Genomic DNA, 24759 nt, shown 5'->3' with positions numbered 1-24759 from the left:
AAAGAAAACTGCAATCGTCCTTAGATAGCTTCTTTCGGCCAGTTTCTAGTAAATATCTCTCTCTAATGTATGTATACAGTACTGTATGTATTCTCTCCATTTTATTAAATGTTTTTTTCAGTACAAACCAGTGTGTGTTACTTATACAAGCCTTAAACATACAAATGCACGTATATAAACCTTCAATATACTTATATAGGCCTTAAACATAAATTATAATACAAAATATAGCACTGAGCAACTTACGAACAAATTCAACTTATGAACAATCGCTCGGAACCTAACTCGTTCGTAAGTAGGGGAGCGTCTGTATACTACTTCTCGTTGGCAAGTGGTCGTGCGTTATCCTATTGTGAGGACATTTGTGTGCATCATTTTGGGAATATTTTGAAGGAAAGACAAAAGCAAACAACCCTCGATAGGTTGCATCCGAAAGTCAGGGTGGAGGCGGGGCCAATAGCGTCAACCCGGGAGAAGAAAGGTATCAAAATGGCAAACAAAATTAGAATTAAGTTTAGTGTTAGGTTAGATTAAATTTATTTTTGAGCGTCTGCATCGTAATCCAAGTTCATTTAAATTAGTTTGTTATGTTACGAGCGCGTTGCCGTGCAAAAAGTCTCATTTTAGTACTATTAAACATATTTTAGTACTATTAAGCCACTAGTTATTTGTGACTTTGTTAATAGATGGCAAATTAGAACAAATAAAACATTTTTTTCCAATCCAATATCCTGTTTTTGGTGTTTTTTAAGAGGGTTGAAACGAATTAATTTGTTTTTAGTTCATTTCAATGGGAAACGTTCGTTTGAGTTACAAGAAAATCGACATATGAGCTCAGTCCCGGAACGAATCAAGCTCGTATCTCGGGGTACCACTGTATATCGAGGAAAAGAACAATCGGTCGGCAAAATGAGTCCGCTACATATCCGCCAGTGTTCTCGACATTATCTCCAAAGATAAGACGTTTACCCGAGGCGATTCAAAGTTGAATTTCATTTTTATTTTTTGTTCCTCTCGACATTGTGTGGGAATATTGGGATCACAAGGTTACCCACGTGTCGTTACAGCTTGCGATCTATTCATATAGCCCCCTAGAAATGGTCTCTTTTCCCGTTTTCAGGCTCCCGTTCACCCAAATACACACATGGGTAGGAGTACTCACAACTTGAATACAAATTCTTACACCCCCCCCATCAGACAATGTTAAATAATCCAGGCTGGGGGCTTTAAATTTTTCAGGCAGGTCTGCAAACCCTCCCCTTCGGTAGTGTCATCACACTAGAGAATTTCGTTAGTCGAGGGTCACCGTCATTCCCAAAAGGGGTGAAAGTGAGAGAATATGAATTCTGTCATAAAAGTACTGTATTGTCCGCACTGTAAAGCTCACCTTCAATAGATAGGCCTGTTTTCAAACTGTTCCCATATACAAGGCGCAGTCGGCATAGTATAAGTAGTGATTGGCGGAATTATTTTATAAATCCACTAGATTGGATTGGATTGGATTGGATAACTTTATTCATCCCATATTCGGGAAATTTCGTTGTCACAGTAGCAAGAGGGTGAGGATGCAGAAATAGGAAAGGCATTTTAGACATAAATAGATAGGTAATAAGTAAGTTAATAAATAAATACATGAATTAATAAATAAGCGTGTTGCTGAAATATATATATATATATATATATATATATATATATATATATACATATACATACATACATACATATATATATATATATATATATATATATATATATATATACATATACATATAAATATACATACATACATACATATATATATATATATATATATATATATATATACATATACATACATACATACATACATACATGCATACATACATGCATGCATACATATATACATACATACACTCACACACACACACATACACACATACACACATACACACACATACACACATACACACATACACACACATACATATACATACATATAAATATACATACATACATACATACATATATATATATATATATATATATATACATATACATACATACATACATACATACATGCATACATACATGCATGCATACATATATACATACATACACTCACACACACACACATACACACATACACACATACACACACATACACACATACACACATACACACACATACATATACATACATATAAATATACATACACATACACACATACACACATACACACATACACACACACATATACACACACATATACACACACATACACACACATACACACACATACACACACATACACACACATACACACACATACACACACATACACACACATACACACACACATACACACATACACACACACACACGTACATACATACACACACACACACATACACACACATACACACACATACACACACATACACACACATACACACACATACACACACATACACACATACACACACACATACACACACACATACATACACACACACACATACACACACATACACACACACACGTACATACATACACACACACACTCGTACATACACACATGTACATACATTCACAGATGTACATGTATGCATATGGTAGGTCTTAACACCATTTGTTTTGTTAAAGAGCCTGACAGCTGATGGGAGGAAGGATCTGCGGAAGCCCTCCTTCCATGGAGCTGTGCAAAAGTGATTGTCATACCATGATCTAGTCTTTGCGCCTTATAGTCCGGAAAATATATTTTTTTCACCTTATTGTGAGTGTTCAAATGAGGTTGATGGAATTTGGATGTCTTCTTTTTCACAATTGCATTGAGATTTTGGCTGCCCTTTTATTGCTAACAATCTCGTTATAGATTCCTAATGGGAATATGCAAATGAGGCTCATCGGTAAATAGAAAAACGGCAGAGAGAGAGCGTAGTTCACAACTCTGGAGTTCATTTGGAATAACTCAATAAATCCTGAATATTTCATAACGCCTGTCCCATCCAAATGGTTCTCGCTTAGTAATTTCCCAGAACGTTCCTTGGGGTAAATCTCCGCCCGCGGTGAATGTGATTGAATGTTACAATTAAACGTACTAATTCATTGTCAAAAGCAACTTATCTACCCGCGTGATACATCTGGCGCTTAATTGGAAAACACATTCGGAAACGCTTTCCTCTTTGACTTTAATCACAATGAATTGGCTGCATGTCATGACTTGAAGGCTGATATTTGAAGGGGGGGGACGGATCCCAATACTAATTGATATTTCCCCCCCCCCCCCGCCAGCGCCTATTTACGTCTCGGCCCGGGACGATAGAAAGACGAGTGTTTACCGACGAAACGGTCCTCCGACGGGGCCTCGGATATTCAAATGTGGGCTCCAACTTGGGCGCCCCAGGAGCCGACAAAGAACTTGGATTATTCATGGGTTCACAATAGCGCGCCGTTCATCATAAGACAAAGGGGTATCTCGCCGGCTTTGACGTAGATGGAGAGGGGCCACGGGGGAGCGGGGGGGGGTTATTATTCACACGTGCCGATGGGCCAAACGGGTGGCGGCGCGTGGCGTACTTACGAATGCAAATAAAGTCTCTCGGCGGTGAATATAAATGACATTTTCTCCCGAGTCAGAGTATAAATATTAACGGCTGTAAAGCGATGATGCATTGTGGCGCTTATTGGTACACCGACAAGGTGCGTTTCGTTCAAAAGGAGCATGTCCAGTGGGAAATATGCGGGTGAAAAACATAGCGTGAGCTATCCGGTGAAGACAACTTGCATAGCGTTAGCATTTCGGCTCATGTTGGAAATGTTTTTGTGGTGTGAATTCGGATCTGGGTCATCCCTGGTTATACCAATAACAGTCTAAAGCACATATTTCCTGTTGGGAATGCAGTCAATTTACATCACGTGTGTCAAAGTGGTGGCCCGGGGGCCAAAACTGGCCCGCTGCATCATTTTGTGCGGCCCGGGAAAGTAAATCATGAGTGCCGACTTTCTGTTTTAGGATCAAATTAAAATGAAGAGTATAGATGTATATTAAATTTCCTGATTTTCAACCTTTTAAATCAATAATTGTCATTTTTTAATCAATTTTTTTCTGTGTTTTTAGTTCAAAAATTATTTTGTAAAATCTAAAAATATATTTAAAAAAAGCTAAAATAAACATTGTTTTAGATCTATAAAAAATGAATATTTGGGGCTTTTAATACAGTTCTTTTAATCCAATTATTAAAAAAAATAATTTCACTGTCTGCCAATTCATCCGAACTAAGAAAACTGGATGTGAATGCTTATTTTTTTAAGCCATTGACGGCGTTAGATGTCCACTGTTAGCTCGTAGCGATTGGTCAATGACAGCTAAAGAGTTTTTCAAAAGAAAGTGCTCTCTTATACATACAGTCGTTCCTCTACTTACGAAATTAATTGGTTGCAGAACTTTTCTCGTAAGTTGAAAATTTCGTAAGTATTTCATACTTTATATGTAAATTCCACGGACCCCACAAAACTATCAACTAATCACTAAAAATGAGAGAAAATAAAATAATTTCATAAGCCATTAAAAGGAATAAAGATGCAAAATATATTGGTGTGTCAGGCAAAAAAAATATCCTGGGACATTGACGCCATCTCCTCCAATGGCCGCCGGGGAAGAAAGAGCAAGACATTTACTGGTGTCCGCTGACCCCGAAACTTTACTGGATGTACCTTTTTCCACTTCCTTGATGGTTTCCTTGTAAAAGTGCCCCCCCACCCCCTGTGCATCCTCCATCACCGTCGCCCCCCTGCCTGACAGAAGCCATTTCCCCTGATGTAGACCACTGGGTCGCGAAATGTGTCCTGGAAGGTGAAGGTCAAACGAATGGTGGAGAAATTCAATGTGGATTTTTCATTGGCTTGTCCATTCCTTTATTTTTCTATTTTTGTTGTATTAAAATCTGCCATTAATGCCTGCACAAAGGTGGGAAATATCATAGAGAGCTTCATAATATGTTTTTCTAGCACCGACTTTAGGAGTAATTCTCCTGTTGACCGCTAGATGTCGACATACTTCACTGTTCAACACATTTGTCAACAGAGGGATGAGTACAATTTTTTTATTATGTATAATGAAAGCATCCTCCTTTATGACTAGATTATTTTTGACTGGATTTGTAATAATCATGACATGATAAAATGTATCCTACTAAAACCATAATTATGAGAATGTGATATGATATTTCTATGCGTTTACTCAGTTTAGCCACTAGGTGACACTGAAAGTCAATCTTAATGTGGGTTTGTCTCGTAGACATTTTTTTAATACATGTGAAATAGTTTATAGATAAATTATGATAATTATCAAGACTGTCATTAATTGAGGAATGTTAAAGAACTGCATAAAAAGTCCAACCAAATCATGTTTTTGAATTTCTGGATTAGTAAATCTAATTGCGAATAATCTGTGCCAAATGTTTACAGAAAACAGCTGCTTAAATCGGCATATAAGCATATAAGCCATACCCTTGATTCAGTCATCATATTTTTGAGCGACAAATACGACTTATATGCGAGAAAATATGGTACTTCAAAGTAGCTAGCCTATTGGCTAGACAAACGTATTTGCAGTTTAGACAGTAGCTGTTGATCCGTTCAGTTTTTCTCTACAACAAGTCTAATTTGTGCGCATATAAGCCGTACCCTTAATTCAGTCATCATTGTTTTAGTTACAAATACGGCTTATATGCGAGAAAATACGGTAAGCATCACTAAAACTAGGCTGCCCCAAACCCTTCCTGTTTTCATTCTTCCCCTTGAGTCAGGTTTAGCTTTTGCCAATGAATTCCAGTGTCTCCAAAGGGCCAAGTACACTGCGCCTTCTAATCATGTCTCAATCGGCCTTTGCGGTTACGTTTCCAACATGCTGGAGCAGACGTCGGAGCGTGAAAACAAAGTGGCCGCTGTCCCGCGAAGGGGCACGTCGCTGGCAAATTCCTAGCCCGCTCTTTGAACACATGTGACAAGCTAGCACTTTGACTCCCGGCCCAAAACGGGACTGATCAAACAGCTCGCTTTGGCGTCGACCTAAAGCGGAGACAACCAGGTTACTCATGCTCCAAAAGGCGACACGCCCACCCCAGGTACGCCGGCCCTCCTGAGCACGTGTAGGAAAATAAACCGCAGCGTATGATTGCCCGCGGAGAAAGGTACCGTATTTTCACGACTATAAGGCGCACATAAAAGTCTTAAATTTTCTCCAAAATAGACAGGGCGCCTTATAATCCAGTGCGCCTTATATATGGACCAATACTAAAATAGTTATCACGATAAAATACAATGAATCAGTTGATAGGGTACACTGACTCTACTATTTTCCCGTAGACAAAGTACTGCGCAGTGACTGCTGGGATATGTAGTAGTTCTTTTGTCAATACACCCAATGGATTTTGTGGCCTGTATACATGGACATCAATACAGCTTGACGAAGCATGGAAAGCACCGTTGGAAAAGTTACGCTAGCTACCAGCTAGCTACTATTTGTGAATGGATTGTGGCCTGTATATATCGATATCAACACAGCTTGACCAAGCATGGAAAGCACAGTTGGAAAAGTTACGCTAGCTACCAGCTAGCTACTATTTGTGAATGGATTGTGGCCTGTATACATGGACATCAACACAGCTTGACGAGGCATGGAAAGCACCATTGGAAAAGTTAAGTTAGCTACCAACTAGCTACTATTTGCGAATGGATTGTGGCCGCCTGGACAAACGTATGAAACTCAGCGTTTTCGATTACTAATTTGGACAATTGTTCAATTCGGACACAGAAAATGAGGACTTTGATGGATTTGTGGGTGATGATGGCGTGAGTAAGTTGTAAAATGGCTAAAAAAAGTTCAACCGAACTCAGTTTTGCTTCCGTTGCCTTTTTAAAAACATGTTTTTAGCGTGTGGGTGTAGCGTGCAAGAACTATATATCCCAGCAGTCACTGCGCACCGGAAACCGGAAATAGATTCTGGGGCTGCTTTCGGTAGCCAGCGCTATTGCGGTTAGATATTCATATATAATATATATGCGCCTAACAAACGGTGCGTCCTTTGTGTGTTTAAAATACAGAAATAGCACTCGTTACTGACACTGCGGCTAAAAATACGATGCGCCATATAGTCGTGAAAATACGGTAATCCGCTATTAAGCATTTCCAGGGCCTAAAAATAAAGCGATAACCCGGGGAACTTAGCGCTTCCCGTTCGTAACACGAAAACATGGCTAAGATAGCCGGTCTCAGTGGGAAACTATTCATTCTGTAGGGTCAGGGGTCAAAGTTTAAGAGCGAATGAATGACTTTTTGAGGAATAGACTCAGCCAAGACTTCAGTCTTCGTTTCCTGTGGGGTAATAAACCTTTGCATTCCTGCCATGGCCATGTTAACGGAGATGAATCCATATTGCGTGTCAGGGAGCAATTCAGGTGGCTCATACCGCACATACCTGCGCTATTGTACGCCTGACATTCTCTTGGAACGTGGATGATGACTTTCCCGTGTTCTAATGGCGTTGCTGACAGCTTCAAAAAATATAATCAATTAAAACAGGCTAAGTTGCAACTTGTCGACTTCCGTCGAGAAGGACGTCCACTTCATTCTGACTGAAAAATTTAAATGACTGTTTATCCATTGAATGGATAAACAGTCATTTAAATTGATTCAATGGATTCCATTGGATGGGAGGAAGCTATTTTCCTGACACTAAAATTGACAGAAAAAGAAGAATGAAAACAAGGCGTATCTTTAACGTTTTTTGATCATTTCAAATTGTGTACGCCGTATAACAACTTTTGTACAGGATTTTTTTAAGTACGTTTTTGTAAAACCGATCTCTTTTACCCATTTCGGCTCTTATCCGGATCCTCATTGTCGACTGCTAATATTGTCATGCCTTTTCACCATATAAATATAGCGCGTAGTACCCACTACCCACACAGTCCAGCTGTCAGCATCATACAGCAACATCTGCAGAATCTTGAATTGAGTGCATACTGATTGGCCACTTGGGAGAATTTTATACTTATAAGTGAGTAAATATGTACCACGTCGCAATTGTCCATTTTTTTAATCACTTAATAAGGGAAATTGCAATCTTTAAAAAGGGGAGCAATTGGTTGACAGGTATGCAGTGCAAAACTAGATTTCTGTTCCTTTAAGAACACGCCCCTCTCTTTAGTTTCATTTTTTTTTTGCTATCTACCTGCTCCTGGTACGCAAACTTACTCGCAATGTGTTCACACTGGGAGCAAGATATCGAGACCCCCCCTCCCCGTAAAAACAAAACGGTTACATCAGACATCTTACACCCGCCACTTTTGAGCTTGACGCCTAGCTGAGCTGAGTCACACACACCCCCATTTCTCCCTCTCACACCCCCTCCACGCTGTCACACACACACAAGCAAACACACCCACCACCACTAGCGCCAACCAGAGGGAAAAGAGCCGCGATCACTTGTCTCCATTCAGTCTGCAAACACGGGATTTTGGGAGAGATGGCGGGGGGCAGCAGCTGGGTCGCCACGGGACTGGTACTGTTCGTCGTTTGGGTCAAGGTAAGGTCCTCCAGAGTGACAGATTAATCGAGATACACGATGATTTTAATTGGGGCAGAATATTGAAGTCCATTACTCCATTTAAATTGGCTTGGACTGATTTTGGTTATCACGATTAAGCTTACGTCGGGCTAATCAGCTTCCACTAATTGCCAAGGCCGGATACTATCACGTACTCGGTCCGAGTCATGGATCTCAAAAGGAGGAAGCGACAGGTGCTCCGAGAACCTCGTGGTGGTCCGGCCTTCGTTAACGTTTATGAGTCAATGTTTCCAATAGCCTCTTTAAGGTATGGTTTTGCTGTCCTTGAGTATTTTGGCTTTCTGACCTTGAAAAGATCAGAATTACCTTCATGGGTTTCTTGTGGTCCTGGAACTCTTTTCAAAACCCTACTTCTGTTTTGAGTGCAGTCCTTTTTGACCTTGAAAAGATCAGAATTACCTTTGTTCAGTTTCTTGTGGTCCTGGAACTCTTTTCAAAACCCTACTCCTGTTTTGAGTGCAGTCCTTTTTGACCATGACAGTGAGGGAACTTCTGGTTGACCACCTTGTGTGCGAGGGGAATGCGAGTCAGCACATTGGATGACCGCCGTGACCCGTACGCCTTACTTCAGAGACCCAGGTTGGACAAGTGGTCCCGGGCGAGCCTCTCGGGGTCACGGCGTCTCAGCGTGACTATTCTGGTGAAGAAGAATGGGAGTCTATACTTGTGTGTTTGGTCTTTGAAGGTCCTCCTCCGTGTGATTTGTGTGTGTGGGCCGAGTGGCCTGTGGCTCTGACCCTAAATGGAATAGACCTTCCTTTGTGGGTGACATAATGGCATACCTTAAGTGACTCTTAGAGGGCTCTCACGCCATTCACGGGTAAAAAAAAAAATGTTCCCTGAAGAATTTGCTTTGTAAAGACCTTGTAAAGTGGCTATTTTTTCTGCCAATATGCCTTGACAATGCATTTTTTTGCGTACGGACTTCCTGTTTTCAGTCTCCCTTGTTGTTCCCTAGAGGCGTATGTAGCATCTATATTCCTGTATTTGATTGGCAGGATTAAATAATGTCTATCTTGCAGGTTTTTTGGAAACAGGCTGCTTCATGGTGTGTCAAATTTACAAGAGTGCAACAACAACTGCTTAACAATTTCTCTTCTGTGCTTAATGATCTGGCTGGAATTCTCAAGGAAGTGGGCCAGAAAAAGCAACAAATTGTATTGTTTATTCAAGGAAATGGCTCCACTTAACGTTTGAATGCAGGCTCTCCAGGATTGAGCCTTTCAAAAGTCCCGAGTCAACCGTTAGCTTGATCGCCTGATGGCAAAGATGTCCAGAATCTCGGTTGAGTTTTTGCAATTGCCGAACGGGAAGTAAATTAATATCGAGAAGGATCGAGGAGTTAACGGAACATCTGGCCTCGTGATGGATGGACCGAGCGAGTTTTTGGGAGTGCGCTAACAAGGAAGACTGTTTTCAGTTACAAAAGCCTTGGTTCTCATCTTATTGTTGCCATCTGGTCTTCGTCTCTGGAGCGGTGGCTTGCAAAGTGTGGCATTGCTTAAAAAAATATGCGTTTGGAACGTCAAGCTTGGGAAGAACCGCGACTCATGTTTGCAAAAAATTAGCTTTTTCGCCACTCGCCCGAGATGCTTCGGTGGAAAATTCGTCCGAGCTTGACCGTGACATCGGGAAATTCCACTTCAGGAAACCAGTTTTCAGGTTTGAGGGAAGATTAACTCATGAACCAAGTCACTTCTATCCAGTCCACATTTAACACGGCGTGTGGCCTTTGAGCTGCCAGTAGATGGCGACCTTACAGCAGAGGGGGGGGTCATTTTTCTCCAAGTTTTTCCCGTCTGGAGTCGCTCATGAGCGTGCCGGTTCCCTCACCTGGAGGTTTGCTTCTCACTATCCAGATCTGGCATCCTGTCCTGTTGTTGGAATCCATTTCTTCCGCACTTACAATAGAATTGTGTTGATTTATTCCCACTTGTTTGCGCCGTCATCTGCTCGCCATATTTTTCACGCCCCGGCCTTGACCTCGGATCGCTTCTCGGGGCAGGAACTGCAGCGGGAGCGCTCGGGAGTGGCGCTAACGAGAGGGGAGATCACAACTAAGGCTCCGCAACCCCCGCCTCTTACTCCCTTCCCCCCTGGGTGACGGCTAATTAGAGGGGAGACGAGGTAGGAGGTGCATACGTGCTTATGTAAGTGTCCAAAAATGGTACTTGGGAGAGTTTTAAAGCTAAGGGGAAGAGGCCGCAGTGGACATTTCAGAAGGCACAATGAAAAATGAAGGGATGACAAGCGCAATAAGGATGTCGAAATGGGAATAGAGAAAGGGGAGTGGCTTGCTTTTGTTTGAAAATACAGTGGTACCTCGACATACGATCTTAATCCGTTCCGGGACTGAGATCGTATGTCGAGCTTTTCGTAACTCGAGCGAACGTTTCCCGTTGAAATGAATTAAAAACAAATTAATTCGTTCCAACCCTCTGAAAAACACCAAAAACAGGATATTGGTTAGGTGGGTCATTTATCCACGGCAACGCACTCGTAACCGAACAAACAAATTTAAATTAACTTGGATTAATATATACAGACACTCAAACATAAGTTTAATGTAACTTTACACAAAACTGAATTCTAATTTTGTTTTAATCTTTTGTTACCTTCGTTTTCCGGGTTAGCGGTTTGCCACGCCTCCACCCTCACGTTCCCTATCGATGGGCTGTTTGCTGGTGTATTCCCTTCAAAATATTCCGAAAATGATGCACACAAATTTCCTCACAAAAGGATAAGGCTAATCCAAAGATAAACCAACTTAACATACCTGTCAATTTATATGTTTTTCCTGTATTTTATTCAAATTGTGTACGTTTTTTTGTAAAACCGGTCTCGTTTTACCCATTTCGGCTCTAATCCAGATCTTGATGGTCACTGGTAGCAGACGAAAACGTCACTAATGCTAATGTTGACATGTAAAGTAAGGCCGTATTGAGTCTTATTCTTACTCCTCTGCAAGGAGCTGAGACATCTTGTTCGGCAGTTCTCCAGTTTTCCATTCGTTTTTTCGCAACGTCGCTATTTCTGAATACTATTTTCCTTTAATGACAAAGGAATTGACGTTATCTCAAAGCACAGGACCTCGAGGTGACCTCTGGTGGAGCGGGAGTCCTTTGAAAGACGCGTGCAGAGCAAAAAGGTCAAGTGGAGGAAACGGACATGAACGTCTGGCACATGTACCAGATAAACTTGCGGCGTCCTAGGGCTGGGAAGCCGACCGGCGGTAATTCCAGATTCCGTGACGGGTCGAAAAACAAATAGGAGAGCGGCTCTCTGGCTCCTGCTGAGAGGAAAGTGGGGGGGCGGAAAAGGAGATTTGATTTGAGTGTGAGAAATGGAGGAGTGGGAGGATGAAACGCTTCATCTAGTGCTATCAGGATGGACTGTCTGGATGAGCGTGTGGGTGGCGTGTCCTATCTCGCTGTTCACTTATCAATAATTGAGGAATCCCCTGGCGACTTGGTAGAACCAAAATTCATAGAAAACATGGAAAAACTGTTGTGTTTTTTTCAACCTGAGTTCACGTGTTTTGTCAGGTGACATCTCGGACTTTGGCTGTGAACTTCAAATGACCTTTTGTTATTGTTTGACGTTGACCGCAGGCTTGCGCGATGTTATTTCTAGGAACGGCGATGGATGTTTGACCGGGGCGATAAAAAAAAATAAAAATACCGTATTTTCACGACTGTACGGCGCATCGTATTTTTAGCCGCAGTGTCATTAACGAGTGCTATTTCTGTATTTTACACACACAAAGGACGCACCGTTTTTATAGACGCAGCCAAGCATGGCAAAACATACACCAGCTTAAACATACACGCTACACCCACACGCTAAAAACATGTTTTTAAAAAGGCAACGGAAGCAAAACTGAGTTCGGTTGTACTTTATTTAGCCATTTTACAATGTACTAATGTCATCATCACCCACAAATCCTTCAAAGTTGCTTCGTAAAGCTGTGTTGATGCCGATCGCCAGGCCACCATCCATTCGCAAATAGTAGCTAGCCAGTAGCTAGCGTCCATGCTTCATAAGTCCTCCTTTTCTGTGTCCGAATTGAACAATTGTCCAAATGAGTCATCGAAAACGCTGAGTTTTATACATTCGTATGGGCGGCCACAATCCTTTCGCAAATAGTAGCTAGCTAGTAGCTAGCATAACTATTCCAACGCTGCTTTCCATGCTTTGTAAAGCTGTGTTGATGTCGATGTATACAGGCCACAATCCATTCGCAAATAGTAGCTAGCTAGTAGCTAGCGTAACTATTCCAACGCTGCTTTCCATGCTTCGTCAAGCTGTGTTGATGTCGATGTATAAAGGCCGCAATCCATTGGGTGTATTGACAAAAGAACTACATATCCCAGCAGTCACTGCGCAGTACTTTGTCTACGGGGAAAATAGTAGAGTCGGGAGCTGCTTGCCGTAGTTGTGAGAGCTGTAGAGGATGGTGTACCCTATCGACTGATTTATTTTATTTTATCGTGATAACAATTTTAGTATTGGTCCATATATAAAGCGCACTGGATTATAAGGCGCCCTGTCTAATTTGGAGAAAATTTAAGACTTTAATGTGCGCCTTATAGTCGTGAAAATACGGTAATCAAAAATATACCCGCTGGCTGCTGTTGTTTCAGGGCATCGGCTCCCTTGACGCCCTTTGTTTGGCGTGGCGTTAAATTTCAAGTGCCACTGTGGAATTTCGCCGCTGCATACCGGCGTCCGATGATTTCGCTAGCTGGGATCTCCGCGGGGGATGGAAAAAACAAAGTCTCGCGTGAGGCCAATGCGCCGGAATCGGTTATCCAACTTGTTGCTGACAAACAACAAGGAGAACAGGACTTGGATTTGACCTATTTTGGTTAAAAGGGAAGAAAGAACTGAATATATTTTATGGAAAAAAAAATCATTGCGCTGATGCCAAGAGCAATTAATTTCATTTGTAAAGGAAGGGAAGAAGGAATGCTTGATTTGATTCTGACTGACAAAGGAATGTTTCGTCTGGTTCACAGTCGTGAAAGCTAATGCGTGCACCGTCTTGAATATGATTTTTGTTTTTGTATACTGTATTTTCTCGCAGATAAGCCGTATTTGGAACTAAAAAAAAGATGACTGAATCAAGGGTACGGCTTATATGCGAACTTGTAGATATTGGCAAAGTAACATTTACTATTTGTCGGTTATTTTCTGTTTTGCAGTAAGAAAACAACCATTACTGGACGAATTATTAACTTCTTTATGATTTTTGATTGATACAGTATCTCAGAAATACCATTTGCGATGATTGTTCTTAAGATTTTCCCTTCAAAATAAGACATTAGCATTCCGTATTAAAACCATGAATGTGGAGTGGAAAATTGTGAATCAGGGGGCGGCTTATACGAGAGAAATTGTCAAATTCAACGATTTTAAGGCAATTTTAAGGGTGTGGCTTATACGCGGAGGTGAATGTGCAGGTGAAAATTGTGAATCAGGAGGTGGCTTATACGTAAAATTTGTATAATTGTAAAATTCAACAATTTTAAGGGTGCGGTCTATACGCGGAAGCGGCTTATATGCGAGTAAAAATGGTAAATTTTATTATGAGGATTGTATAGAATGCAGGAGGGCAACGTTAAAGAACGCTCCCCGTAAGTGGGTGTAAACAGCCTAAAATTATTGGTTAAATCGGGTAAATAATGGTTGAAAAGTCCGATTTTTTTGCCATTTCTTCACCCTGCTGTTTCATAGTGATCGTATCTTGATACTGTCAACTGTATTGCCATTAAATGTTAATTTCCACCATATTTAAGTAGGTGGCGTTCAGTACTTGGCACATAAATCAGCCAAGAATGGTCTTTTCCTTTGGCTCAGGGCTAATATTAAACTTTAATGATGCCCGCTGACTTTATGTAATTGCGAGTTCAGCGAAAACATGTTCATTAACGGCAAAATCCTGGCAGCTGGCGAGACCTATTTGGCAAACGATTCGGATTTATTGCCAGCCAATGTGCTAGCTTGGTAATGCTGACTTGCTTGTTGTTAATATTCCAACACTTATGCTAGTATCCCGGAAAACAGGTGTTTTATCGGTAAAATTTCACTGCAGATTGTGAAGTTCAATGTCTAGCAACGGTTTGTCCCGTAGCCAATCTCGTTTGTCCCCAAATGAACTTGCCTAGTTATCTGAATGACGCAAGAAAATCCAGGCAGATCCGACTCTAGTGTCTCATCAGCTTCAGGCACACCCAGCTGTTGTCATAATTCTTCCCGTTTAGAAAGGCCTTCTGTGCTTAGGCCTTCTTGGACAGTCCATGTCTTTGGACAGGAACAGGATCTGGCCCCTCGGGAAAAACCATGATCTACCAGAGCCACTGAACGCTGCTGGAGGTTTCTGAACAGGGCTTGTAAGAACCGTTACGCTGTCCCTCTCATTCCAGGGTGTCAAAGGTTCGGCTCCCGGTCCGGAAGTGGCCCAACAGGGTGTCCGATCTGGCCCGTGGGGTTGTTCTTTGTGGCTCATTCATGGTATACGTACATCAAGGGTGTCAGACTCGGGTTGGCTTTAACGTCAACTGGATTTAACGTGGGCCGGACTATTTTAGATATGATATTTCGATTTTTTTTTTTATTATAAATGGATTAAAAGAACTGGATTAAAATCCCTGAATATTCAGTTTTTATAGATCTAAAACAATGTTTATTTAAGCTGTTTTAATATATATTTTTAGATTTTACAAAACGATTTTTGAACTAAAAACACAGAAAAAAATGGATTAAAAAATTACAATTATTGATTTAAAAGGGGGAACATCAGGAAATGTAATGTACATCGATACTCTTCATTTTAATTTGATCCTAAAACAGAAAATTGGCACTCATCATTTACTTTCCCGGGCCACACAAAATGATGCGGCGGGCCAGATTTGGCCCCCGGGCCGCCACTTTGACACCTGTCATGTATGGTAAGGGTGCCAGACTCGGGTTGGTTCGCGGGCCGCTTTAATGTGAACTTGATTTAACGTGGGCCGGACCATTTTAGATATGATATTTAGATTTTTTATAAATGGATTAAAAGAACTGGATTAAAATCCCTGAATATTCCATATTTTATAGATCTAAAACAATGTTTATTTTAGCTTTTTTAAAATATATTTTTAGATTTTACAAAATGATTTTTGAACTAAAAACTGAAAAAAATGGATTAAAAAATGACAATTATTGATTTAAAAGGGGGAAAATCAGGAAATGTAATATACATCCATACTCTTCATTTTAATTTGATCCTAAAACAGAAAGTCGGCACTCATGATTTACTTTCCCGGGCCACACAAAATGATGCGGCGGGCCAGATTTGGCCCCCGGGCCGCCACTTTGACACATGTGACGTGCATCAATAGGAGCCGCAAAAACAGATATTTGTGAGATATGATTGGACTATTCCAGTCTCATTTGTTCATTCACACCCTGCTGTCAAAATGGCACCTTCAATGGCAGCCAATGAGTTAATAAGGGACCTAAAAAAGCCCCTGAACCAACTGGAAAGACCCCAAAACAGCCAGAATCGACAAACGAACAATCAGCGAACCTAAAAAAGTTCCTCCAAATCAATAGTTGGACAAGCCCTGCTCTAATCTGCAACGCATTGTTTTGTCGTAGCCTTACTTGAAAAATTCCGTTGTTTTCTGTCCGGTTTTAAGTGCTTAAGCGGCGAGCCTTGAGTGATTTTAACCTGCTTGTTTTTGGAAAGGGTGAGGACAGAAGCCAGGGATTCCTCGGCCCGCTTGTTCTGTAGCTATGCCCAACGTTGCCAAAACTTCCTCCCCACCGAGATGACCCTGGGCATGCGCTCCAGCTGTACAAACACGCTCTTATTGCGGAACACACTGGTGTTTAAGCAAAGCCAAATCTAATTATTTAGCTAGCCTTGAGAGTCCTGCCATATTTTTGAATATTTCAGTAGCTCCAATCAGCTCAACATCAGCTCTACTAAACAATTCTGACAAACATGAGGCGTAGTGATCATCTTAATCGTTAGCTTGGCGAGTGTTTGGGGCAGGGGTAGGGAACCTATGGCTCGGGAGCCACATGTGGCTCTTTTGATGGGTGCATCTGGCTCTTTGCCAACCTGTGAGCTAAAATATGGAAATCACTGTTGACAGAACTGAGATATTACATTTAGAACTGCTTTAATCTTCTTTCTTTTTTGCTTTAATCTTCATTTTTTTTGCAGTAGACTCTTCTGGAATGCATCCTCTCATTGATTAGCAACAGCATAAGAATCTTTTAAACAATATTCATTTTTTTTTCCACTTTAAAAGTGGTGAAATTACAAAAAAAATTGAAAAGGCACTCGTTTACATGTATGTATTTTGACTTTTAAATTTGTAGTATGGCTCACAAGGAATAACATTGGAAAATATGAATTGTTTGTGGCTCTCTTCGTCGAGAAGGTTCCCAACCCCTGGTTTTGTGCATTGATTTATTGATTATTTTTTATGTGACACAGCTGTAGCTGCAGTAGAGGTTTTATAGCCATAAAATAGTTTTTGCTGAAGGTGTCACTAGGAAATGCACAGACCGCCACTGCATTTTTCTGCATTTCTGGTGTTTGAACGCCGTTTTACACTTGAACGTGGCAAGGCGACGAGAATCAGGAAGTAGTGTTCCTCTGAGCACAAGGTGGGTTGCTGATTCTTAACGAGGAAAACAAAAATGCCTTCCTGGTTACAGGCCAGATCAGGAACCCTACCGATTAAGGATTGCCATGCAGCATGTTGGTAAGCTCTTGTTAAGGCGCTTAATGGTTTAATTAATTGGACAGGGCGTGCAGGCGGCATTGTGCGGTTGGAAAAGGCAAATTATGCTAGCTGACACAGTTTTTTGTGCTGGAATATTTGCAGATTGCCTTTTCTTTGTGGTTCTGGCTCCACAGCACTGAGATTTCATTTCCTTCAGTGAGCATGGGCATGATTTGGTCTAGTTTTTTTCCACCGTTACTACTGCATTAGTGTTCCGGGTGGTCTAGCATGGGGAGATTGCTTGCTTGTTGAGTGGGAAGCTTTGGATTGTACAGAAAATTTGTATTGTGATGGCACTAACTGTAAATTTTGTCGGCCCACAGCAAATGATGAAAATAGCATTGATTATGGCTAGCACAAGGAGCTTGAGTTCAGCCTACATTGGAGCCGGTCACTTAATTGGTGCCTTTTCATTGGTTCAGGGGTTGGAAGATGACAAATCCAAAAGGGAACTGTAGAATTTCAAAATATTCCTAGATGTTTGTTTGAGCTGAATTGGTTGGGATTTTCTTGCCTTTTTGTGTAAAATTAGTTGTAGTAGTAGTAGTAGTTGTTGTTGTTGGAGCTGTAGTAGTTGTAGCAGTCGTAGTAGTTGTAGTAGTTGTAGTAGTCGTCGTAGAAGTAGTAGTAGTCATTGTGGTAGTAGTAGTTCTCGTAGTTATCGTAGAAGTAGTAGTAGTAGTAGTCGTTGTGGTAGTAGTAGTTCTAGTAGTCGTCATAGAAGTAGTAGTTGTAGTCGTTGTAGAAGTAGTAGTAGTATTAGTAGTCGTGGTCGTAGTAGTAGTAGTTGTAGTAGTCGTCGTAGTCATAGAAGTAGTAGTAGTCGTAGTAGTAGTTGTAGTCGTTGTAGTAGTAGTAGTAGTCATAGTAGTAGTTCAATTCAAGTAGTATTCATGTAGTAGTTGTAGTAGTCGTCGTAGTCATAGAAGTAGTAGTAGTTGTCGTAGTAGTAGTAGTTGTAGTAGTAGTAGTAGTTGTAGTAGTTGTAGTAGTAGTAGTTGTTGTTGTAGTAGTTGTTGTTGTAGTAGTAGTAGTTGTAGTAGTAGTTGTAGTAGTAGTAGTCGTCATCGTAGTCATAGAAGTAGTAGTAGTAGTCGTCATCGTAGTCATAGAAGTAGTAGTAGTAGTCGTCGTCGTCGTAGTAGTCGTAGTAGTGTAAACTCTACTGGTCCTTTAACTGCCATTGACAGCTATACACATCAAGTCCATTAAAACTGGAAAGACTGCCGATTTTCACTCTCAATGATGAAATATATTTGAAATAATTCTTACGACCCATCGTGATTGCCAATTGGAGCTTCTGTTTAACAAAATATATCAATAAATTGACGAGAGTCCAGCGTGTCTTCCGTTACGGCTCCAGTCAGGCGGATACTAAAGAATCGTTTTTCTTTCCTTGTTAGAAACGTGTCACCTGAGTGATAAAATAACTGAAAAATGCCGGCTTCAAGGCAGCGTTTTGAAAGAAGCGTTATCTCTCAGGTCAGTATGAACTCGAGAAGCACCTCCTCCTTAATTCTTGAAGTCCTCAAGACTCAACTCAATGGAAGAGTGAATAGCAAACACTGTCCAAATAACCTGAGGTGACAGTCACCTTCCAGATATGTCTGTTTTCATATTGAAGCATTTAACCAATCACATTTCAGTCATTATTTGTTGCCAGGGTCAGAAATCTGCCTCAAGGCCTTCACAATCAGTTCTGCAGGCTCTGCTGCATTAAACAAGCGTCGATAGGACTGTTGCTTTAACCAATCAGATTTCGAGTTGGCAACACCACAATGCATTGTCGCAGGCGTAGGGTCATCGCGTTCAGCAACTATGATTGGCTAGTGATTAGGCAGAGCTACCAAACTGTATCTGGAGCGAGCTGCACAAGCAAATATATTGTTGTGTTGATTTAAAGCCATTTTCAAGACGGATTATGCCAGAAATACGACAGGACAGGCTCGACTTTCAGCATTAGTTTCGATGGCGATAGAAAAGAAAGAAGAAAGAAGAAAGAAAGGAGGATGGATATTGTGTACAGTTATAAAGGATTTTTGGTGAGTAAAATATGGCTATATTCCTAAATAATATTTCAATTGTGGGCCAAGTTCTGATATCTGAAAAGCTCCAGTGTTTGTATTTAAGCTCCAGTGTTTGTATTTAATCACTAAATGCTGCTAGGAAGTGGATTTTACCCGTTGAAGGCGCTACGAGAAAATGCACGGACCGCCACTGTCCGCGAACGCAGTTGTTGGAATTCACCGCGACGCCATTCGTCTTCATTGCCGTTGTGCATTTTTTTCTCGATAGTCGCTAGTTGACGACCAACCATTTGAACCCTCCCATCTCCTCGGAAACCGGTTTGAATACCAAAAACATGGAGTTACGCCTCGTCAAATCAGTGGAACTCGATGCTTTTTTTTGTCACAGCAATGATTTGTGGCATTTATTGCTCAATACGAGCTAACAGATGCCGTTGCGTCATCGTAGCGAATTGGCTCCGGCTCAGGATTTATGATGATCTTCATGGTACTAATGTCCACAAACTGCTTTATCTCTGCCCTCCTCTGTTCGAATTCGGAACATTATAAAGCGCCGTTTGGCGAAAAAGCAAAATGATGGATGAGTCGATTTGCTTTTTGGAGCCAACGACGGAGGAGCGAAAGATGGATGATTTTTTTTTGGGGGGGGGGGGGTGGACAACTTCAGATTGGTCCACCCTCGCTTGAGTTTCACATTCTTACATAATCTCCCGCCTGTGTTACATGCTGCAATTCGCTAAACGTGCAGCCAACGCTATCAATCACAGCTCGAGTCAGTAGTCAAGAAAACAACCCGCTTTTTTTCCAACCTTAAATCCACGGTACTCGGACGTTTCGTCGGAAGACGTTTGGTACCCAGACGTTTGGTTGACCGGATGTTTGGTAGAACGGACGTTTGGTCGAACGGACGTTTGGTAGAACGGACGTTTGGTAGAAGGGACGTTTGGTAGAAGGGACGTTTGGTAGAAGGGACGTTTGGTAGAAGGGACGTTTGGTAGAAGGGACGTTTGGTAGAAGGGACGTTTGGTAGAACGGACGTTTGGTAGAAGGGACGTTTGGTAGAACGGACGTTTGGTAGAAGGGACGTTTGGTAGAAGGGACGTTTGGTCGAAGGGACGTTTGGTAGAAGGGACGTTTGGTCGAAGGGACGTTTGGTCGAAGGGACGTTTGGTCGAAGGGACGTTTGGTCGAAGGGACGTTTGGTCGAAGGGACGTTTGGTCGAAGGGACGTTTGGTCGAAGGGACGTTTGGTCGAAGGGACGTTTGGTCGAAGGGACGTTTGGTCGAAGGGACGTTTGGTCGAAGGGACGTTTGGTCGAAGGGACGTTTGGTCGAAGGGACGTTTGGTCGAAGGGACGTTTGGTCGAAGGGACGTTTGGTCGAACGGACGTTTGGTAGAACGGACATTTGGTTGCCGGGTTGTTACTGTTGAAACCAGCTCTCAAAAATATAATCATGAGAGAGAGTTTAATATCTAAATATCTAATATCAAAATATCAACAGTAAACTCTGTCATAATTTGACAGCGAGCGAATCCGGCGACCAAACATCCGTTCTACCAAACGTCTGTTCTACCAAACGTCCGTTCTACCAAACGTCCGTTCGACCAAACGTCCGTTCGACCAAACGTCCGCTCGACCAAACGTCCGCTCGACCAAACGTCCGCTCGACCAAACGTCCGCTCGACCAAACGTCCGTTCGACCAAACGTCCGTTCGACCAAACGTCCGTTCGACCAAACGTCCGTTCTACCAAACGTCCGTTCTACCAAACGTCCGTTCTACCAAACGTTCGTTCGACCAAACGTCCGTTCAACCAAACGTCCGGTCACGATCAATCATAGCCCGAGTCAGTAGTCAAGAAAACAACCCGCTTTTTTTCCAACCTTAAATCCGCATATGATACGCCTTCCAGCTGCCTGGTTTTGATGCACGCACCCCTGGAAGAGAAGCTAAACAAACCCAATGCAAATCAACATCTGCGAATGTACCTCCTTAAAACCTTTGTAACATTACTCGCTAAAAGCTTTCACCCGTCTTCGTACAGACTCCCTTTCAGGAAACGGCGAGACGACGCCTTTCGCGGACATCGCCGTGGGAACCGTTGTCGGCCTGTCATGACTTCCTGCCGCTGATATGCACTTTGGGCAACAAAGGACCCAAGGTGTCAATTTCCTCCGCGACACATGAAAGCACGCTCAAGCGCCCCAGTGTCCGACCTAGCGGTGCACTTTTTTTCGCCCGTTTTGTGAGCTGCCAAAGCGCCGTTCTTCGGAGCCTCATTAAAACAAAACCCACATAAAATCTAAACGCCGCTATTAGACTGGGACGACCGCACTGCGTCTGGCGTAGTGATTAACCTAAGTGGTTAATCCCTTTCGATTATTTTCCCAAGCGCCTCGATGGCTTCTAAAAAGCCGTCTCGGGTGATTTTAACAAGTCCCCCGGTTTGCGTTGTCCCACCACATAATCAGCTCGTAGAAACCCGGCCATGGTGGACACACACATGGTCGGCAGGTGGGCTAAATCTCCCGGGAATTGGCCAATTTGCTTATGTTACACTCTTTATTCAAACGTGGCAGTCGGTTTTTTTGCCGGGTCCGGCGTGATGAAACATGATTTATCGTGAGGCGAAGGCCCAGCCGGTAAAAACATTATAGTTTTTGCTCCGCGTTTGTATTACGGCGCGGTTCTAAATGCTAGCCGATAGTTGAAGACAAATGGCCGCCGACAACTATCATAAAAAATGATGGATGTTTTAGACTTGGACAGATGAGTTATCCAGTTCCCTTTCACCCCCTGCACTGAATTACTGAGCTTTATATTGCGTCCAGTAAATATTTTTTCTTCATTTTATTGGGTATTCATGCCATCTTTACGAGAATATTACAATATCGCCCTAGATAAGAAATGAAAAAAATCTGGGTCAAGGTTTCATTCCAGTCTTTGTGAGGAAAAGTTTTTTGGGAACGACAATGTTACAGTTTCGAACATCTATGTTACAGATTAATCAGGTTTTAGATTAGATTACAATTAGAACTTTATTTCACCCCGTATTCGGGAAATTTCTTGGTGGGAGTAGCAAGACAGACATAAGACACACAAGACATTGTAGATCTAGTTAAGAAATTGGAGCCATACACAGAAAGTCCACAAGGTGGGGACCTTCTGCAGACTGAGACTGAGGTTACCACATAGTCCCTGAGTAGTCTGGAGGTTTTAAAGATCATCTTCCTTGCCTAGATCTTCCTAAACTGGCCTATCACCTAATCAGAGTCACTTTACGCATCCTTGATTGGGTTAGGGTTAGGGTTTTGGGGGAATCTTGCAGTTTAGTCATCAGCTTGGTGCTCTAGGGCAAGGGTGTCCGACTCGGGTTGGTTCGCGGGCCGCTTTAACGTCAACTTGATTTAACGTGGGCCGGACCATTTTAGATATGATATTTAGTTCAGTTTATTTTCTAAATGGATTAAAAGAATTGGATTAAAAGCCCTGAATATTCAGTTTTTTTATAGATCTAAAACAATGTTTCTTTTAGCTTTTTTTATATATTTTTTTAGATTTTACAAAATGATTTTTGAACTAAAAACACAGAAAAAATGGATTAAAAAATTAGAATTATTGATTTAAAAGGGGGAAAATCAGGAAATGTCATTTACATCTATACTCTTCATTTTAATTTGATCCTAAAACAAAAAGTCGGCACTCATGATTTACTTTCCCGGGCCACACAAAATGATGCGGCGGGCCAAATTTGGCCCCCGGGCCGCCACTTTGACACCTGTGATGTATAGTAAGGGTATCAGACTCGGGTTGGTTCGCGGGCCGCTTTAACATCAACTTGATTTAACGTGGGCCGTTACAGCTTTCCTCACATGAACAACTTGAACTTGATTGGTGGTCCTATCCCAGTGTAGTCATATTTGCCCGTGGCAAAATATGATCCGAGTTTAATATCGTCAAATTTGATTGGACGTAACTCTTCCTCCCCTAGAAATGGAGTGCATTGAGATTCAAATTCACGGGCGTCGTCTCTGCTTGTTTTGCTTGAACTTGGCAAAAACAGTTGACCCGTGTCATTGCAGGGTGTTTATGACCCACGGAGAGCAGCTGTGGGCCCCCTGCTCGCTCAATCCTGGAGAATGCGGGTCCTGCTGCGTTGCTAATGGGCCCTGTCCAACATTCCTTCCGTCCATCCTCGCCGTACGAGTGGGGATACTTTCTTCTGTCCGATGACATCACATCCTTCCCACAGAAACAATTCAATAATTGCGTTTTCTCACAATTGAAACGATCCACCGAAACCGATCGATGTTTTCGCGGTGCTACGATCCACGTTCGTCATGTAGCTTGCGGTCTATGGTCTTGTAGTTACCCGTAGGATAACCGGTGATGGATTCTGTCCTTTGCAGGTCGTCGTGCGGGCCAGCAACGGGGATGCCGTGTTCATCCGAGAGTTCACTCTGATTCGACGAGATCACCTCGAGGAGCCACCCCACTACGCCGGCCAGAAACCCGAAGACCCGGTAAGTGTTTTTTTAATCTGGATTTATTTATATTCCGAATTAGCTCCTGTGGAAATGCTAGCTGATTACGACAAACCTCTGTTTACCAGGAGTTGGACACCAACTACTGTCCTAAGAAGCAAATAACAATGTTTGTAATTGTTCCCTTAGTACACATGTGTCAAAGTGTTGGCCCGGGGGCCAAATCTGGCCCGCCGCATCATTTTGTGTGGCCCGGGAAAGTAAATCATGTGTGTTTAATAATACTAAAATTAGTCGGAGAGACTTTTTGCACAGCAACGTGCTCGTAACATAACATAAACAAATTTAAATGAACTTGGATTACGATGCAGATACTCAAAAATAAATTTAATCTAACCCACAGGTGTCCAAGTGGTGGCCCGGGGGCCAAATCTGGCCCGCCGCATCATTTTGTGCGGCCCGGGAAAGTAAATCATGTGTTTAATAATACTAAAATTAGACGGAGAGACTTTTTGCACAGCAACGTGCTCGTAACATAACATAAACAAATTTAAATGAACTTGGATTACGATGCAGATACTCAAAAATAAATTTAATCTAACCCACAGGTGTCCAAGTGGTGGCCCGGGGGCCAAATCTGGCCCGCCGCATCATTTTGTGTGGCCCGGGAAAGTAAATCATGAGTGCCGACTTTCTGTTTTAGGATCAAATTAAAATGAAGAGTATGGATGTATATTAAATTTCCTGATTTTCCCCCTTTTAAATCAATAATTGTAATTTTTTTAATCCATTTTTTCTGTGTTTTTAGTTCAAAAATCATTTTGTAAAATCTAAAAACATATTTAAAAAGC

The 24759-nt window shown here is 41.9% G+C and overlaps 1 protein-coding gene across 1 annotated transcript in view; it reads left to right on the top strand.

The window, feature by feature from the left end:
* The first annotated feature begins 16678 nt into the window (after positions 1-16678).
* Positions 16679-24759, top strand: part of adamtsl3 (ADAMTS-like 3) — a 30747-nt gene continuing 22666 nt past the window's right edge. Inside the window, exons 1-2 of the mRNA XM_077588939.1 lie at positions 16679-17375; positions 23834-23947. Coding sequence (XP_077445065.1) covers positions 17370-17375; positions 23834-23947 — 120 coding nt within the window. The 5' untranslated portion in view covers positions 16679-17369. The remainder of the gene's footprint in view (positions 17376-23833; positions 23948-24759) is intronic.

The sequence above is a fragment of the Stigmatopora argus genome, chromosome 20 (assembly GCF_051989625.1).
Source record: "Stigmatopora argus isolate UIUO_Sarg chromosome 20, RoL_Sarg_1.0, whole genome shotgun sequence".
Classification (NCBI taxonomy): domain Eukaryota; kingdom Metazoa; phylum Chordata; class Actinopteri; order Syngnathiformes; family Syngnathidae; genus Stigmatopora; species Stigmatopora argus.
The sequence above is the reverse complement of the archived record's forward strand: the minus strand, read 5'-3'. Positions and strand labels throughout refer to the sequence as shown.